Here is a 20,015-nt window from a genome sequence, read left to right on the forward strand (position 1 = left end):
GAATAGATCAGATTGTCGAGTTAGATGAAGCTCGTAGGACATCTTTCGACGCTATATGTAAAAATCAATCTAATATTAAGAAAAGCTTTGATAAATGCTCTCGATCTAGATCTTTGCAGGTTGGAGATATGGTTTTACTTTGGGATCGCAAGAATGAAAAGCCGGGAAAACATAAGAAGTTTGATAGTTTGTGGCTGGGACCATACATCATTAGAGATATAGCTTGGCCAAACTCATTCCACTTGAGCAGATTGGATGGCGAACCACTTGATCTACCAGCGAATGGCCAAATGCTCAAGCTGTTCTTCAGAGATGATATCTGATGCCACGGGGCATCTTCTGTATTATATTTCTATCCCTACTCCTTGTCTTTTCAGCATTTCATTCCTGTTTTTAGGATTAGATTTACTTTTCATGTTATTAGTTAGTCAATAAATGAAGAGCTTTTATCTTTCCTGTGCTTAATGTATATGATGATTTTGGAATGGATGCTACTTATTTTTATCTGTGTGTTGTATGGATGCAGATTCTGGATTCTCACATTCCTACAGTGCAACAATGTGTCCCCAAGTAGAGCCAGATGTTGACCACTACTGGTCAACTACCCATGCAGTACACCCTCTTTTCTTGGCAGAAAGGGGTAGCACCTGATCTACATGTCCGTGCCATCCCGCAGTCATCAACAGCTTGATCGATTTATGTTGTAAACCCAGTCTGCATGTATGAATTGTAAATAATCTTAGCAGGCCTGAGTCATGTATGTAAATTGCCTAGGTGGACCTAACTTTCTAATGATAATCTACGTCCCGGAAGGTTTTTCGTCTCACCGATCTACGATCGGCAGAGTTTTCCTTCAACCTGACCCCAAAGCCGGGATGCATTTTGTTATTAGAAATTTAGGAGAATCCTAGTGTGTTAATCTGCTAGATTATAGTTGTGTCGCAGAACTGGGTGGTTTATGAGGGTCTATGTTAAAGTGGGTTTGTCCCCTTAAGATGTAAATTGTAAAAGTCATGATGTAATGTGTCTTGAGGGTTGAAAAATGTTTTAGTCCCCTCATGAGTCCTAAGTCCTAGGTCCTAGGTGACGTTTCCAAAGGCTTAGTTCGATGATCCATTTAAGAAAATAAATAAAATAATAAAATAAATAAAAATTAAAAAATGAAATAAATAAAAAATTATAAAATAAAGCAAAAACCCTAAATAATAAAATAATAATATTTTTTGTGAATGCATGCAAAATATCATTTTTTAATAAATCGACGGATGAGATTAAGAGATGTCTTGATCCGCATCGACGGTCGAGATCATTTCGACATGGATCACTCGAACTAGCCGTTGGGATCATTTCCTTTAAATAGGGTGTTAGGGGTCATTTCAAATCATTCGATCTGTGAGTCTTGTACTGAAAAAGCTCTCTTATAATCTGATTTCTGGTTAATAAAAGAAGACTTTGGGGTCCAAATCTTGCTGGTGTTACTCTCTGGAAGTGCTGTGAGATGTTTAATTTTCTGCATATTTCATTTTTCAGCCATTAATAATAACTTGTTTTTAGAGTATTGTGAGTATAGGTATCTTGTTCACTTGCTAGGGTTTGAGTGTTGTTAGGGTTTCTGAAGTAATGGCAGGTATCTCCATTACTTTCTGAGATCTAGCAGCATTCTTGCTCTCTTTACTGATGGTTGCTTGAGTTGTGCAGAAAAAACAGTTATTGAAGAATATTTGTGGGCGTTTGGGGAAGTTCTAAGTTGAACCAGCCGACTCCCACAGGCTCTTCTTTGCAGGGCCCAACTGATTTTGGCCTTGGGTTAATCATTTAAAGTTTATTTCCCATTTTGCATCAGAGATTTTACTTCTGTTCACAGCAGAATTCAAGTCTTCTGATATTTTCGAAAATATTACTGCAATTATTGTTAAATTTGGCTGTTCTAGAACCGCAAAATTTTGTTGTGATTTTAAGGGTTTTACTTTAAAATTTTGTGTATATCGCCGGGTTTTGTTTTCTTCTTGCAGGTTACAGACCTAAGACAGCATCAAGAAAAGCAGTTCCCTCTCGTTAAATCAGAATTTCCTCAGGATCGGCCTGCAGGCATTTTTCTTCAAAACTTTGACGCATGCTTCACTTGTTAAATCTAAATGCAATAAGCGTTTGTGTGTATAGAGCGTGACAGAACAGGATTTGTGATCCATCTGAGCAACGATTTTGGTGACTGCGTTCTCAGAATCAACCAGCAGTTTCTCTGCATCGATCGTCAGGTAAGAAGCCTGGTCTCAAGCGACTCGTTCCAGTCAGAAACTCTCAGGTAATTTGTCCGTCGTCATTCACTATTGGGCTAGGTGATTTCCTTTGCAAAGTCTGTGTATTGTTTATTCTTCTCAGCATGAATAAATTTTGAATATCCTCCTGGGGTTACTGAGTATCGTTTTTTGACAACAGTACTTTAGTAAATTTAATGTTTTAAATCGAATTTTTTTTCGTTGGGCTCGTGGTCCTGAATTGTATGCGGAGGATTATCATCGTGGATCCATCTGCAATCGACCCAAATACGTCGCCGTCACCCATGTACCCACGCTAGCCACTTGCGCCCACCGGTCTGTCTGCTCGGTCCTCTTTGGTTGTTGATGCCTGCACACATTACACAATAAGTCAGCAGCAAAACGCTTGCCTTATACACTCTGCTCAAGCCGCTGAGTATCCAGTCTTGCTCACCTGCCTTTTGCGTCCCATCCGTATCCTTTTCGTCCACCGTCAAAACCTGCAAACACTCACGTTTTTTCCCTGTCCGTCGTAGAAGGATTTTCCGCCGACGAAGAGGAGCGGGTTTATTCTCTTCCCGCAGGCAATCTCATTTCATTGTTTTAACCATAGCGTTGTCAAATGTCGATGGGTGTGGCTTTGGATTTAATTTGATCGATTTTTTTTAAATTTTCTGTTGTAAAGTTTTAATGTAAATAAATTCCTTTTTTTTTACATATAAAAAAAAAAAAGTGATATATATATATTATATATATATATATATAAGGGTTCATTTTAGATTAGATTTTGTAATTTTTAATTTAGATTTTAGTTATTTGAAAGTTTGATTTTAGTTTTATTTTAGATTTAAAATTTTGGTATTTATATGTTTTGAATAGATTCAAGTTCTGTTTTAGTTTAAGTTTAACTTTAGGATTTGTTTTCTAATAGCTTTTTATTAGAGTTTTAGATTTACATTAGTTAGGTTTCATTTTATTTTTATTTTTTAATTTAAAAAAAAAATTGTGGGAAATATTTTTGCCAGTTTCAGTCTTGGCTCGGGAATTAACTATGTTTCATCTTTTATGCTGAGGTTAAAAAATTTACGTGGGAATTGGTGTTTAATTTGATCCTAATTTTCATCTGATGGTTAATTGCATGAATGTGGTCTCTTGTTATTATTTTACATGATTATTCAAAGCACTTTATCTCTCGAAATCTTAATTTGCTGGAACATCACTAAGTCATTAAGCATTTTCTTGTATTTGATAAAAGTTAATTTTCGCTTCAGGCTTTGTTGATAAATGATTGCTCTTGATGAGGTCATATTTCTGCAGCCTCTAGTAATTAAACAATTAAACATTTGCTCCACTAGGCACTGGTCTTTTAACTTATAAATCCATTCTAGTGCTATTCATATCGTGTCTCCCAACCAACTAGTCAACAGTTGGTCTTCATTATCTCATAGGGTCTACCCCCCTTAGCCGCGGGAGACAGGCTTAAACGGAGGGATCGGGGATCAGAGTGACAGCCCCTGGTCTGAGGGTTGTCGTGTCAATCCGCGCGACAACAGAGCCAATTACACAACTATTTAGAAGTTTATACTTCGTTGGCAATAATTAATGGAATTTCAAGGATGCAATATGCAAAATAACCTCTATGAACATTCATTCATTCATTATCCATGAATAATGTTGAAGAAAAGTGTAACTAGTTTCGGTCTTCATATTGACTTGTAATTATGACTGATGTAAATGATGTAATAAAAGAGAATAAATTTATTTTGTATGTCTTGCTACATGGGTTTCGTGAGCACGAAGTGTCGTAAGTCAAAAGACTTCTTCTTGATGTCTTTAGGATTTATTAATATGTCAAAGTGTCAAGTTATGTATGAAGGAGCTCTTCATGAGCCTATGTAAAATGTATTCAAGCCTAAAAGCAGCCCTGCAAGACCAAACTCAAGCCTCCAAAAGCAAGCACAAGAAGTCTACAAGCAATTCGACAAAGAGATCATCATGTTGGCCACAAAATTGAATTAAATATATATTTAAATGTCATGTCGGCTCAATTAATAAACATGTCGGTTCATGTGTTCAAGTCGGCTTATTTTGGGAGGAAAAACCACTATAAATAGGTGGCTAGGATATCCGCAAAATAAGACAGATCTTGCATTTTTCCTCTGAAATTTCGTATGGGTATATGGGCAAAAATTCGCATCAAAGGAGGACAAAAATCGGGTTTGACTGCAATCTCGGATGGGTATAAGGTGCAGATAGAAACTCGGGCTAGTCTAACTCTATCACATGGTAATACGCATGATCACAGGGATCTAAAGTACGCATGACAGGAGGACGCAATGAGTTCTATGTTAGTTATGTGAAAATTATAACACTCCAACAATTGATTTATTTTTCCTACTTATTCCACAATAAGTTATTTATGAAATTACTTCAATAAACATTAAAAATAAATACTACTACAGATTTCACACAGTAATACAGAAACACACATATGCACAAGCATTAACACATTGACACAGATATTTTGGACAACAGTCCTCAGAAAAACCCAATGTGGGAAAATCGGTGCAACAAGGGAGGATTTTATTATTCAATTTTTTTTTGTATAATAGGGTGCCAAACTGGCTTACCCACAGAGAGAAATAATTCTCTAGCACTTCTCCCAATCCTAGCGTCAGCCTGACTGACCTCTGTGTGGCTCTCAAACCCTTTGCATTAGCCCCTGCTTGACTGCATCAGCCTTGGGCCTCTCTGTGTCACTCACGCAGGCCCAACAAGTGACTGTGCAGTCTTTTGCTGCCTTTGCGTCTGCCTCTCCTACCTCAGCGCTGATCTCCAGTGGCTGACCCGCCTCTTTGCTCCATACTTGCTGCCTCTTGACTGCTCACCAGACCACCGGTTCAATTTTTCAGCTATCCCTGCTCCAGAAATCGAACTGACTGGTCTCCCTTAATGTGTTCTCCAAGTGACCCTCAAGCCTCCTCTTATACTTTTCTCGTTGACAAATCAACGGCCGAGATTAAGCCCCTAATTAACGACTAAGATTAGATCTGGCTTGATCCATGACTTTTGGACCATTCTAACACAATTTTATATTAATACACATTAATATTTTCTTTTCCCTAAGTTTAGACTTAGGGACTCCATTAAAAATGTTAATTATTTTAATATCTCCTAAACTGTTTAGAATCTGCCCAAACCCTTTTTGGGTATTGGAGATCTCATGTGCTTTAGCCTCCCCACCAATTTTCGTGGCTAGAGCACATCTGATGCTAAGCTAACTCAAAACTCTCTCTTAGTGAAAACTGTGCTCTAGTAATACTTCTCACTGAGTATCACCCTGATCATCTGGCATTGGTCCTTGCGCTGATGCTAAGCCTCCCTGCCCAATATCCTCTGCACTGTTGTATTCTGTACTGTTGCCCATGGCTCTGCTACTGCTGCATTCTGTACTGCTGCCCATGGCTCTGCTATTGCCACTGCCACATCTGTACGACAACTCCCTCTGCATCCGTGTTGTTGCTAGTCCTTTCTCCCAACACTGCATGGGCGAAACCCCTCCAAAGGGGAAAACCCAAAGAACTCTTTCTTATAGAATTTTCAATGAAGACTTCCAAGACCAAGACTCTAGACTATCCTTCAAGAGACCAGGCCAATCTGTTCCTTTCTTCACAAATTCAATTCTGAAGAAGCTTGTCCTACCACAGAGAGTTTGGCTGCGAAAGAGAGATAAATCAATACCAAATAAAATTTTCCAGATTTTCTGTCCTTCTTCCTCCTCTTCGTACTTCTGTTCTGCCTCAGATCTTCTTGAGAAAGTCGAATGCACAAGTGTGTCTTTGGAGGATGAATTCCTCTTCAATATATAGTCATTTGAGTGGGTCCTCAAGCCTCTTCTAGGCCGACCTGATCTCTGGGGCAGTATCTAGACATTTCTGTGACATAATATATTTTTCTTTACATTGATACAAGAGCCCTTTAAGGGGTTTTACATTATGACTTTGATCTTGACTCCCTAGAGCACTCAATGGGTGCACAACCTAGGACCAAAACCATGGGCAAGAAACCCATAAATAAATTTTCTTTTACAAAAATAAATATTTTTCTTTTCTTTCTTTTGACAAGTACAATGATTACATCAAGTCATGACATCATAATTATGAAGACCGACACTAGTTACATTTCAACAAAAGTAGGCTCCAAGCCAAGATAAAACCCCTCCAAGTGGGAAAACCCATCAAGAATCTCCCCTTCTTATATAATCAGATCAAATGAGAAATCCAAGACCCAAATGTGAAGACCAAGTCCACTCACAAGTCCCAAGTCAGGCGTCCTTTCAAGCCTTTCCAACAAGTCAAAGTCTTCACAAGTCAACGATGGTCAAACCTTTCCAAAACTGGTCAAACCTCAGATCTTGGTCCCTGCAACAGACCTGTAGTTTCCAGCCTCCCTGCAACTCTGAATTTTCTGCACGTGTGAGATTTTCTAGGTCAGATGCTCTCTCTTCTAAGTTCATTTTTCTTAACTTTCTTGCTGGTTTTTTTAGCTCCTTGCACAAGAGATCGAATTTACTTGGATGTCCTCATATGTTTCAAGTTCTCTTCTATATTAACCCTTTTCTAGGGGTCGAATAGGCCTTTCCTAGGGCAACTTGGGCTTGTAGGGACAAATTTGACATTTTTACTTAAAATTCTCTTTTCTCTTTCTTTTCAAAGTCCAAATGGGACTTGACTTCAAAACTTATGACAAATATTCTTTTGACTTGAAAATCCCTAGAAGCATGAAGAACATGCTTGACCTAATGACAAATCAACTTAAGCATGAAACCCATGCTAGAAAATAATAATTCTTTTTCTTCTTTTTACAAAAATATACAATGTCATAAGTACAAAGGTCATTATGAAGACCGAAACTAGTTACATTTTCCAACACACTTGACCTGCAATTTGAGGATTTGTCTTTACATTTATCTATGTTAGTAATGGTAGCATACAATTGAAGAAAGCAACAATTTCGGTCTGGTTTTGCTGACAATCTCAAGAGAGAAATATTTCATAAATCTTTTTGGATTGTGATTCTTATTCATGGTGGTGATTCAAACTTTGAATTGCAATTGATCTCATGTTTGAATCTTTTTGCTTAGTCACCCAAGTTTGACCTAGGCCACTTCTGTGCATTCACTCAAATAAATAATGTTCAACTTGGTGCGAACTTCTGAAAGAATATGGTATAATCTTCAGCTTTGTAGGGTTGTATGCTGAACGACGGATGATGCTGAGTAGGGTCAGTTAACGTCATAGCCTGAATTGGTTCCTCTTTGATATACTATATATACAATTAAATTTCAGAGTTCCACACATTCAAAATAGAGATTGATTTTTACTGATAATTCCACAGGAAAGTCTGATTATGAACCATATATTCTTTGATTTGCTGACCAATTCTTTTTGTGATATTTGACTCAAACTTGTAATGCCTGTAAACGTGAACATTGTAACATTTGGATATATGCTGAACAACGGATGATGCTGAGTAGGGTCAGTTAACTTCATAGCCTGAATTGGTTCCTCTTTGATATACTATATATACAATTAAATTTCAGAGTTTCACACATTCAAAATAGAGATTGATTTTTACTGATAATTCCACAGGAAAATCTGATTATGAACCATATATTCTTTGATTTGCTGACCAATTCTTTTTGTGATATTTGACTCAAACTTGTAATGCCTGTAAACGTGAACATTGTAACATTTGGATATGTTGCTTGGATGTTCACTGTTTGCGTTCTTTTTATATTTGGGGCAGGTACAAGATATTTGGAAAGGCTTTGGAAAGAGTGCAGCAGGATAGCCAGGTTAGTTGAAAGATCTCTTTCTCCCCATGCAATTTTACTTTGGGTCCGAATGTAGAGTCTAGACTTGGCTATAGGAATTTCGTATTTTCTGAATCCTTGTATTTTAGGTTAAAGTGCGAATAGGATCTCCCATCACTGGTTATGGCCAAGAGAGTAGGAATCGGGCTGCTCGCCAACGGATTCCAAATAGAACATGGACTGATGAAGATGGAGTTGAACGTGTAGAGGTAAATTCTCAATATGAAAAGAAAGTGAAATTCATGTCTCACAGGCAGACAGTATGGTGACAATTTTTTTCTATTGAACCACTTTTTATGTTGTATACTACTTCAGTAGTGTATTCATAGACTTGTATTTTAGAATACACTTGTTAATTTCTGTGATAGAGGTCACAATGTCTCTTGTATATAATCATATAGGATGTGCGTCGTAAGTCGTTATTCACTGAATGATTCTATGCCAGCTCTACTACCCAAAACTGAATTCAATAAGATTGTTATTCTGTTTAAGCATACAACCACTTGTATTGAGTATAATTACTTAAGTAAAACTTGTTAATCAATAGGTGCCTCCTCCCAACAGTCTCATCCCGTCATACCGTATACGTGACCTAACCCTGCATTCAATATTTATAGTCATCTTTGTCTGTATAAAAGACATCAATTATTACATTCATTTTTATTAGTTTTATAGTTTTTCATCATTGTCCAATCAATTCTGGATATTCGATTAAATGAACCAGTTTGGTTTGTAGCAGTGGTATCAGAGCCTCTCTGGTGTAATGCTTACCTGGGCAAATTTGAAGCCCTTGGCCCATGGCCAAAATTGTCTGTTAGTGGTGAAAGACCCCTTTGGCTTGCGGGTAATTTTTTTTCTGACATTTAATTTGAATGACCAAAAACAAAACAATCTGAAGCATGAATCAGTGAGTCTTATCAGAAGAATCAATGTGCTTAGATTCTATAGCAGTGTACTAAAGTTAGTGGCATCAGAATTATTGAGTACCATAAATTTTGACATCCATATAATTTTACAAGCAATAAACATATCGACCATCTGAGAAATAATTTGAACAGCTGTATTCTTATCCATAGCAATGGTCCAAATTGATATCACAAAAAGTACCTGTTCAAAATTTTTATTTGAGGTATTGGACGAGAGATGCTATTGCCTATACAAAAATATTGTGGACTGCAAAATCTTTACATCATATCATTCCTACCATAGGAAATTTAAATAATCCAGTTTGCTTTGTATATTCATTGTGGCTCGTGTATCTGAGGGTTTAAAAACTGTAAAAACTATCAATTCTTTACAATTGATCTGTTGTCTGTGGACTGCAAAATCTTTACATCATATCGGTGCTACCATAGGGAATTTAAATAATCCAATGTGCTTTGTGTATTCATTGTCACTCGTGAATCTGAGGGTTTAAACTTTAAAAACTGTAAAAACCATCAGTTCTTTACAATCACTCTGTTGTCTGCTTCCACAACAGTGAGAATAGATATGACCGCTGCTCCCGCTAAGCTCGAATGATTCTGAAATCAGTGTGGAAACCTTCTCAACCAAAAATAAAATAAACATCAAGAAGAAGATATGAAGGCTTCATTATCGAAGCAGTGAGCAACATAACAAGGGTTACTTCAAGTTGGTTAGGTGGAACAAAACATGAGTGAAGAAGATTGATTAAATAAGATTTAGGATATATAACCGCAAGGCTATAAGTTATCAGATAAAGTATATTAAAAAAGAAAAGGGAATTTAATTAAAATATATAAAAGGTACATCTTAATTTAAAAGTGCCAAGCCCCAGTCCGTTCATAAAACAGGGAAGTGTTCTAGTAATTATGATATCAATGAGCCTGATGGCTTATACAATAGAGTCTAGACGAAGCATAATTTGGGTCAAAGAATTAAAAACATATTTTTGAGATATAGCCACAAAGAAATGACAGAAAACAAATTAAAATAGCCTTGACAGTCCTGCATGTGATTGATTGGTTTATGCGGTTTGATGAAAAATCTAGAATTTTGTCAGTAAAATGGTCAATTTTTATACTTTCTCAATAGATTCTTAGATATCAAAGAACATTACAAAGATAGAAGAACAAAGATCTCAAAGATACACTTGCATCACTACAGGACATCCAAGCATCCCTTGACAGAATAAAAAATGACATTTCATACCATATGCCAAATAGATAAATCATTGAATTCAATAAAGTTGTAAATGAAATTGTAGTACAAACCTTTACCTGAAAAGATAAGTTGATAAGCAATACATCCATGATCCATCAATGAAGTTTTGATCCCTTTTTCAAGATCAGTTTTGTAATATTCCCTATGAATTAATTGCCTAAGGGAGGACAAAGTAGCCTATCCAACCCCCTAGGCTATAGTCAATGATAAAGGGGGGAACCCATTATCCAATGCTTTTGGGGCAACATTGGGTAAATTGGTGTAATTGGGGCAAAACTTGTGAAGGAAGTCAAAATTGGGGCTAAGTGGAGGGAAATTTGTAAGCCCTCACATTAAAATAAGGAGAAGAGATCCCAAAAGGAATCTATAAATAAGAGAGATGAGAAGTCATTTTCTCATTTATGGATTGATTAGAAATTTCTGTTTTGTGACCCAAGGCTCTGAGGGTTTTAAGACCCCTTCTTTCTTTTGATTGGTTTCGGTGGTGATGATCCCACCTTAGCCAATCCCCTCTCTTTATCTCCACTGTTTGACATAATTTTCTGAGGCACTTCTATTTGGTCTTTTTGCCAAGCAAAGAGATTTTTGTGGGATATTGGCTTGAAAAGACACACTACACTGTCTTCTATGACATAAACCTAAGGCAAGTGAAGGTTTCTGTGGATTAATCCTGCGGCACGCCTATGGCAAATCAAAGGTTCTAGGAAGGATACTTGTGTGGTTTGCTAGGGCTTACCCTGTGACAAAATCATGAGGCAAAGCAAGAGCCCTTCACCACTCTAGCAGATCAAAACTCATACTCCCAGTCAGCGGTTTCCTGTAAAACATTTAATGTCGTAGCAGTAGCCTCTGGAAAAAACTCGGGCTCCCACTCAGCGGTTTCCTATATAGCATTTAACGTTGTAACAGTGGCCTACTTCTAGACAGGAGTCTACCATCGCGCAAGAGTTTAAGGCAGAATTGACAGCGAGAGACACCCTGTGACAAGAAGGGTTCCCACAACAGACTATACCGCTAAGGTGATTAGGAAGGCCACAGCTTACCCTTGGAGCTTGTAACGGACTACTAATGTGGCAGCAGAGGATGGATTAACAACGATCGTAGGCTCTAGTTGGTATCAGTGTTGAGGTTTTAGAGCCACCAGATACACTGTGGGAAGCTACAGCGAGTCGGCCAGCTCAGCTAGAGCATCCCTGAGTAGCAGAACTAAGAGAGGTCACTACTAAGCTGTTTTCACAGTTTACGTATTACCTGTTGTAGCAATCATATATAAACCATTAGTGTTGATACTGGAGGGACTTCCACTGTTATGGATGCTATACAACCAGGTCTACTGGTGTAATAGCCCCTATTAATTTAAAACTGATGTGATAAGATAAGATAATTTTATTAATGTCCAACAAATGACCATAATAGATCAATGGGACTGTTAGTTACAATGATTACATCATGCCAAGCCGGTGGACCAAATAGTCCCCTTTAACATTTCTTAAAAAGCAGAAATACATCTATAATCTAAGTAAATGTAAATGTAGAAGCTAGAAGCTCTCGGCTTTGAAACAAAGCACTGCGATGAAGCAGAGAAGGAGAAGAAGGAGAAAGGGGGAAGGAGTCTCCTGCCTAGTTCCTACACCTAACATTCGAGGTCGAGAGAAGAAAACTGAGAGAAGCTTGTCAAACTCTGTTGTCTTGTGGGCATATTGGGTTGTTGCTGCTGTCGCCTGGAGGTTCTAGGGCGTCTCCCAGGGGTGGATCCAATCCTGGAGCGCTGTTGCAGTCTGGTGGGTCAGCCCCCCCCGCGATCGCACTGATCTAGTCTCAGTGTCTGTGGGTCGGTCAATGGTTCTTTTGGTGCCCCGCGCTGATGGTAGCGCCCTAAAGAAGTCCGTGATCTTCTGCGTGGTGTCCAATCTAGTGGGGGGATAAAGAAAACGGGCCCGAAATCTGAAGGCCTCCTGGAGATAAAGTGCAAGGCATCTCTGATCAACATATCTGAGGAAGCCGGTCAAAGTCTGAGAAGACCTGAAGAGACAATGGAAACGACCTTGAATCTCGTAGTAAGAAGGGCATCCGAAGATGAAGTGTGTCTCTATCTCTATCTCCTGTAAGTGACACAGCTGGCAAATTCTATCTGCCCTATCGATGTGGTGATATGTCTCCACCCGGAGTCTATGAGACCCAACTCTGAGTTGCCTGAGGGGGATTCTAAGGGCATGCATCCAATGTTGGAACGTGTACTGGGGTCTGATGATGAGCCCATCCCTGATCTCTAGGCAATGCTCCGTGTAGAAGGCCATTTTTGGACGCAACCCATTGGGAGGATTGGTCCATGTGTTCTGAATGTATCATCTGTAAATATCCTCCTTAATGATTTTATTCAACTCTTGCTGATTGGGAAGGAGGTGGCCTGGAGCATTCAGAGAGTACTGAAAAGGAGGGGGATGGTCAATCTGGATTCCTGAAGCCTCCAAAAGCTATTGTGAATGTACTGCTTGACTATATCATTGTATACTCTATATATGTTTCAGATTCAAAGGAATGTTGTGAAAATCGGTATAACTCCTCTTGTGATTTTATAACCCTAAGAGAAAAAATTCCCTAGAGACATTACGATATTGATGACGATTACCAAAGAATCAAATAAACCTTTTGTGCAGAGTGTAGCAATTATATAAAATCGAAATTCAAACGATTACATTAGAATATAAATCAACAAACAGGGATGACCCCCCTGTCACTCCATCTTATGTCCATGGCAATTTTCAGAAAATGGAGATAGTGTTCATTGGATCTTCTATGTTACCCACTGAATTCCAGAACCAAGTTTTGTGTTGCATTATTTTTGCTACATCATATTTTACCAACTACTCAGATCCATGTTGTATGTACCCTAGTTTTAGAAACCGAAACTGGGCTTTGAATCGGAACCGGATCAAACCAAATTCAATGAACCAGAATTGAAAAAACATAAAATAATTTATTTATAATGAAATATATTATTTTTAAGATTTCAAACCATGATTCCAAACCATTAGAGACAAAATATGCAAGTTTGCTCATCTATATACCATGTAAGGGTGCATATATCAAAATGGCACCAAGTGCAAATGGTACTGCTAGTTTCTTTATCAAATTCAGATTGACCATGTTGTCAAGCAGAGCTGGAGATATACTTTATCAAATTCACTCAGAGTGCTGTCCTAATCAGTTCATGAGCATCCATTCTTTTCTAGCACAGATTTTGTATGCTTGAATTTCTAAATCAGGAGAGGGGATAAAATTAAATAACAACGGCCTCTTCAAAATCATCATTTGCCAGCATTATCTTCATGAGGATTGATCACTACATACAATCATAAAACTGAAATCTGTCCTGTACATTCAATTTCCACTGATACAGTCAACTATGTCACAAAATCAACTCTGTCCTTCTGTGTCTTGTGAGAATCTGAACCATGAAATTAATTATACAGATACTTTCCATAGTAATATCTAATGATGCTATGAATCTGGACACCCTTACCATGTAAAATATCCGAATTTTTCTGCCATCCTTACCTTAATGATGCTATGAAACTGCCAAACTGGACATCCTTACCCAAAACCAGATTTTTCAAATGGTTCAATGTCTGGGGGTGGCTGACCAGCTGGTTTGACCAGTTACCGGTTCAAACTGGCTGGTTTTTAAAACTATGGTATGTACAACATCTTTTTAGTTGCTCGAGGAATTAAGTTGGCAATCTTCATGATGAGTAAAGGTCTTCATTTACCAGAGGAGGGGCGGCATGTAATGAATATAATTACATAATTAGACTTAGTTAATCAATAGGAACCTCCTCTCAATGGTCACTTTCCTTTCATTCGTCACTAACCCTTCATTCAATATTTATACTCATCTTTATGTATATCAAAAAATTCCATCATCACCTTCATTAATATTAAATTATATTTTATACTTAAGTATTTCTCATCATTGTCCTATTAATTTTAATATTCGATTGAATGAATCAGTTTGGTTTGTAGCACCACTTTTTAAAGTTTTGACAACTACTATAGCAGAAAGAACAGTCTGAGTGGTCTCAATGTTAGATATTGATGCTCAGGAAAGATTATATTTGTGCTTGTTGCTAGTCAAAAATCTCTACCTAAATAAACTGCTTTCTGACAGTTGGATCCTCATCCTTTCTCCTTTGAGCATGGAGTTGTGATTTTACATCATGGTCTTGGTTTTACCAAAGCATTCTATGGAGATTCATTTATTTTTCTTTCGTGGGGTAGCTTGAGTGGGCCTAATGGTTAAGAGCATGGGCTTCTTTTTAAGAGGTCACAGGGTCAAATCCAGAGTTGGGTAGAGTATGTACATTACCATAAATTTTAGCAGTCAAATTTTTGCGTGGACCTTAAAATTAGATTATTATTAATATGCAAACATTATGGCTTTTGCCAAGATCCCTTATTAATAGTTAGGAACACTTTTATACCTTTAATTTAGGTTAAGTATTTGAACAAAGATGAACATTTTACTCTTAAGCAATTTCGTTATAATGTAAATTGATGTATTATTATGTTGGATTTAAAGTGAACACTACTGACATTGATTGCTGAACTCTGTGTTGAACTTTTTAAGTTGACTAGGGTTTTTTCTTTCAGGTGAACTTTTACATTCGTGGTCCACATGGAGCTGGTAAAGTCTACAGCGAAATGTTCAAAGATAAAACAGATAAGAAGTGGAAGTTCACATATTTAATTGTGGATGTCACTTCGCCCTCCAAGGCACAATTAATGTTGGAGTCATATGTTCCAACTTGATTGGCATAAATAGTTTGGGAGGCGAGTTGGTTTTGCCTTTCCCATAAATTTTTTTAAGATATCACTCACATAATGCAAATTTATCTTGTTCCTTATCGTTTGCTTAGTGTGGCTATGCAGTTTTGTCCACATCTTATGATTATGCCGAATTTTGGAGCATTGCTAATTTTTTTACTCATGCTGCAAGGAATTACAAGGCATTATTAGCTATTTTTGTGTCGTAGGGCATTAATTCTTCAAAATCTATTCATTAATACTTGTTTCAAATTTATGTGGTTCGGACAATTCACTAGCACTTTTAGAAAGTGCCATACACTATTTGTAAATATTCCTGTAATTCAGTGGATGAGAATAAATTAGAGTTGACCATATTAGAGGTGTCACATAATATCACACCAGTGTAGGCTTTTTTTTTGGTTTAACTTTGGGTATTTGCAATAGTCCTGGAAGCTCTCTCGCCTATAATAACCATTATTTAATTAACTTGAAATTTGTTCGTTGCATGTAAGCAATAAGAATATTCGATGATACCTTTTTATCCCAAGGAAAACCTTACCGAGATACCCAAAGGATGTTTCCCTAGTCAACTCTAAGTTTGACTCAACCAAAATCATGTTTGTGATTTTGACTTGCATGTTTGTGACCTCCAAATCAAACATGAGTTAGATGGACTTGGTATGTTGGTGTCAGAAGTCAAACTCGTCATTTGTCTATAGTAGAGGAAAACAAAATAAAAGATCTCATTTTGTTTGATTTTCTAACCTGATTTTAAGCAAACAACCAACAAACTTCTCAACCATTGAGAGTCCATGTCATTATGATATGTTATCATATATGTACTTTGAAACAAGCTATTAATAAAAAAATATGTTTTTGGAATACAGACTTAGCTCCTACTCTTCAACATCCCTTGTTCTTCTAGTTGAGTTGGTAACTTTTCTTCTAAGTTAGGGGGTAGAGCGTCACAGTTGTGATGCGTCAGAGTTGAGTTGTGACGAGGAATTTCAATGTGTGCATCATGCTCAGCTGTTCATCACCAAAGCTTTACAATGTTCATATTGCAGTCAGTGGGAATTGAATGAATTTACATCTTTGTTAACTTATACACTAAATAGCCTCTATTAAGTTACTTGGGGAGGGGTGATGAGGTCTTCTCATTTCTCTGAGTAGAGACATTAAGCGTGGTCAAGGAGAAGTTTAGAGGGAACAACAATCAAAATACTTAGCAATCTAGTTAGATAGGAGAAAGAAAAAATGGATTATAAACACTTGAAACCATTTCTACTAGTAGAAAGAATAGAGTAAAAATTGGTGATATAGCGGAAACTAGAATGATTCTAGAATTAATTCAATTTACATTATCTTATGGCATATGCAATCAAGGAAAAGAACAAAATTCAAATTAAACAATAAACTCAAATACTCAGCAATTTAATTGATAGGAAAAAAGAATTGAAGTATAAATACTTACACCCATTGTAAATATTCAATTTTCTTGCATCGAATAATAGCAATGGCAAAGAGTGTTGATATGCATGTGAAGAATTTCAATACATTGTGAACACACAGTCCAAATTCCAAAGTTTAAAGTGTCAAAAATTCAAATAAGAAAGACGAATTTTTGTTCCCTTTGTAGCGTTGGTGATGTTAGAATTACAATAGAAGGAAGGTGAAACACTTAAACACAATTGTCATTCACACAACTCGCAAGTAACATCATGATATGAATAAAGTACAATTACCTTATGAGGATGGAAATAAAGGCACAAACACAAGAGACACCCCAATAGTGGGAACAATCTTGTACTCTGGTATTTATCTACAATTATATGTCCAACTTATCGTAGCATATGATGTGAGAATCACGAGTATATTTATATCAATGGAGATATCACAATGTAACTGAAGCAATACATTTTCATATAAGTGGGAGGCTCTAACCACATTAAAGGGGTACACGAGACATATTTAAGTAAATAATCTTTTATAGAATCAAATCTCGTCCTTATCATACCATATACTAGCTTGTGGGCAATGTTTCCTTAGGGCCAATGCTTAGTAAAGCTAGTTTAGGTAATACTAGGGTTAAGGACTTGGTTTCACTTTATCCCCCATCAAGGATGTCTTTCTATCGTAGGGTTTTGCTTTGCTCACTACCTTGGCCGAGAAGGAACTATTCTTATTACTTAAGGTTGAATTTTCATAATCTTAAATGTGAACCTTGATCACTGTTATAGGTCTTGAAATGTGGTTTACTCGAGTTGGTTGTAAGGAAGGGTTGGTTATGCTCAAAAATGAAACAAATGTTATGAATAAAATATTCATAAACATCAATTAATAAATAAACATTAAGCAACAAATAATAATAATAATAATAATAATAATAATTAATTAATTAATTAAATTAATTAATGTCCCATTAATTATGAAGGAACATTGGTTAAAATATGTGACCTTCTATCATGGCCAGCCAATGCCTATATAGATAGACTACCACAAAGATTTGTAATCACCAATTCATATCTTATCAATAATACATTTACTACTTACACAAGACTTCATTTAGTTACACTAGTGCGTACCAGTCTTCTCGCTCCAGTGGTATTAGAGTCGGTTCACCTTCTCCTGCACTTGTTGAACAATCATCGTTCTCCACTCTTGCGTGTTATTCCAACTGGCTCCCTCCACCAATTTGTACCTTCACTCCCCGCTGCTTTCTCCTTGTCCGCACTATCCCCGCTACCCAAATGCCACCATGTTCCATCTCACTCCCTGTTCCAGCGCCAACCGCCTTCGTTTATTCAAACCTCCCGCCGGTCGATCAATCATTGTTCCCTCTCCATCGCAATCCACTAAGTCTCCCACGATGTTTGTCAAACAATTCTCTCACATCCGCTGCGCCAACGTTCTGCCCAATGACTACTGTTGCTATTCACTCACCGTTCTGCTACGCCGCCAATCCACTCGTCCCTGAAAACGTGCGCACATACCATCGAATTACCGTCAACCCTCCAACATCTGTTCGGTTTTGACATGTCAGCGATGTCCTGCCACAGTCTTAAACGCTCATTGTCCTTTTGAGATCGGTCAAACGACGACTCGATTCATATTAATATACTTAATGCCAAACATTTATATAGTCATATCACTATATAGTTACATAATAATAATAAATTAATTATATAATTAAATTATTTAAAGTAATTTAATTATTATATATCAATAATAATAATAATAATAATATTATTAGTATTTGTTAACTAAAAAAAAATTAAAATTAGGTCTACTAAGAAAAAGAGACAAAATGGGCGGTAGCCATGACGATGCAAATTCGAGAAAATGGCAATAAGAAATTGTCAGGATGCAGGAATTCGAAAAAGACCAAGAGAAGATAATTAGTAATCAGGACCAAATGGCGATTAATATTGAAAAAATAGAGAGCATGCTAAGCTAGTTTATGGGAGGAGTTAATCCACCTTATAATCCCTTAAGCACACAAGGCTCACCATAGAGTCCCAAGACTCCAGAAGGTGAAGTTTCCAAACCATGAATTTTCGTTGATGCACGAAGCGCCACGAATACTGAATATACAATTCCAAGGAAGTCAATATTATACAAAGTTTCCCGAAAGAGACTCACACAAAATTAAAAGGGAATTATCCAAGTACGATGGTAAAGACCATAAAGGCATCATTGTGTGGGTAAATAAAATGGACGCCATCTTCAGAGCAAACCCGCCAATAGGTGAACAAGAGAAGGTCATGACCGCATCCAACAACCTAGAAGCTGAAGTGTATGATTGGTTCCTGTGGTGGTCCAACAGATGTGAAGCTTGTGTGTTCAATTGGAAAATTTTTGTGGAAGCTTTGCTCAAAAGGTTCCATGACGAAGAAGACGATGTTTACGAAATATTCGTTCACCTCAAACAAAAAGGAGTTGTAAGCGAATACACCCATGAATGGGAAGTATTCGCTATAAGACAAAGAGAGTTCTTCGACGAAGAGTTGCTAAAAATTTATATATGTGGCCTTAAAGAGTATATTCGAGAAGAATTAAAACTATATAAACCAAAAACCATTGAAGAAGCTAGACATGCAACAATAATTATTGAGAGAAAACATAAGTTCAGAGTGTCATCATTCAAAGAAGATGAAAACCAACAACAACACTTGGGAAAAAAAGAAACTAACAAATGTAAGTATTGTGGAGGCAAATGGACATCAAGACACAGATGCCTTAACAAGAAGTTATATACTTATGACGTCGAAAAGGGATTAGACACTTTAAGTAATGAGTTAGAAAAAAGATAAAAAAAGAAAAATAATTGTCGCAAATGTGGAGAACACTAGACGCCGAGACATAAATGTGAAGACGCATCCCTGCGTTACTATAAAATAGTAGATGTGAAGCAAGTTGAAGTATAGGAACATGATGAAGGAATCGTTGTCACACACAATGAAGATTCAGATTTTGAGGAGCTGTCATCAGCGATAATCTATGTGACTGGAAAAACTATGATGAAAATAGTAAAACCCTCCTAGAGATCAAGAACAACAAGCAACTGCAAAATACTTTCCACCACATCTTCGAAAGAAGAGAAACCAATCTCCAACAAGGAACATTAAGCTCACTACACCAACCAACATGAGGAGGAGATTATGTCCTAAAACCCTAAAGCTCAAGGTACTCATAAGATACAAAAATGTCAATATACTTGTAGATTCTGGTAGTACTTGTTGAAAAGTGTAACTAGGTTCGGTCTTCATAATGACATGTAATTGTGATTTTATGTAAATGATGTAAAGAAGAAAAATAAAATTATTTTGATGCTTGCATCATGGGTTTCATGAGCAAGAGATTTTATTTTTAGATGGCTCCCATTGAGAGCTCGT

At 37.0% G+C, this 20,015-nt stretch overlaps 1 protein-coding gene across 5 annotated transcripts in view; it reads left to right on the forward strand.

Annotated features, from left to right (window-relative positions):
- LOC149143192 (putative mitochondrial import inner membrane translocase subunit TIM21) overlaps nt 1–15,494 on the forward strand; it is a 376,722-nt gene extending 361,228 nt beyond the window's left edge. For all 5 annotated transcript variants that reach the window (XM_089453283.1, XM_089453285.1, XM_089453284.1 and 2 more), the window contains 3 exons: nt 8,064–8,112; nt 8,220–8,339; nt 14,965–15,494. In XM_089453283.1, the coding sequence (XP_089309409.1) occupies nt 8,064–8,112; nt 8,220–8,339; nt 14,965–15,123 (328 nt within the window). In that variant the 3' untranslated portion in view covers nt 15,124–15,494. The remainder of the gene's footprint in view (nt 1–8,063; nt 8,113–8,219; nt 8,340–14,964) is intronic.
- The last annotated feature ends 4,521 nt before the right edge of the window (nt 15,495–20,015 follow it).

Source organism: Pinus tabuliformis, chromosome X (assembly GCF_031772625.1).
Source record: "Pinus tabuliformis cultivar Carrire ecotype Pingquan chromosome X, CPIR1, whole genome shotgun sequence".
NCBI classification, from domain to species: Eukaryota; Viridiplantae; Streptophyta; class Pinopsida; order Pinales; family Pinaceae; genus Pinus; species Pinus tabuliformis.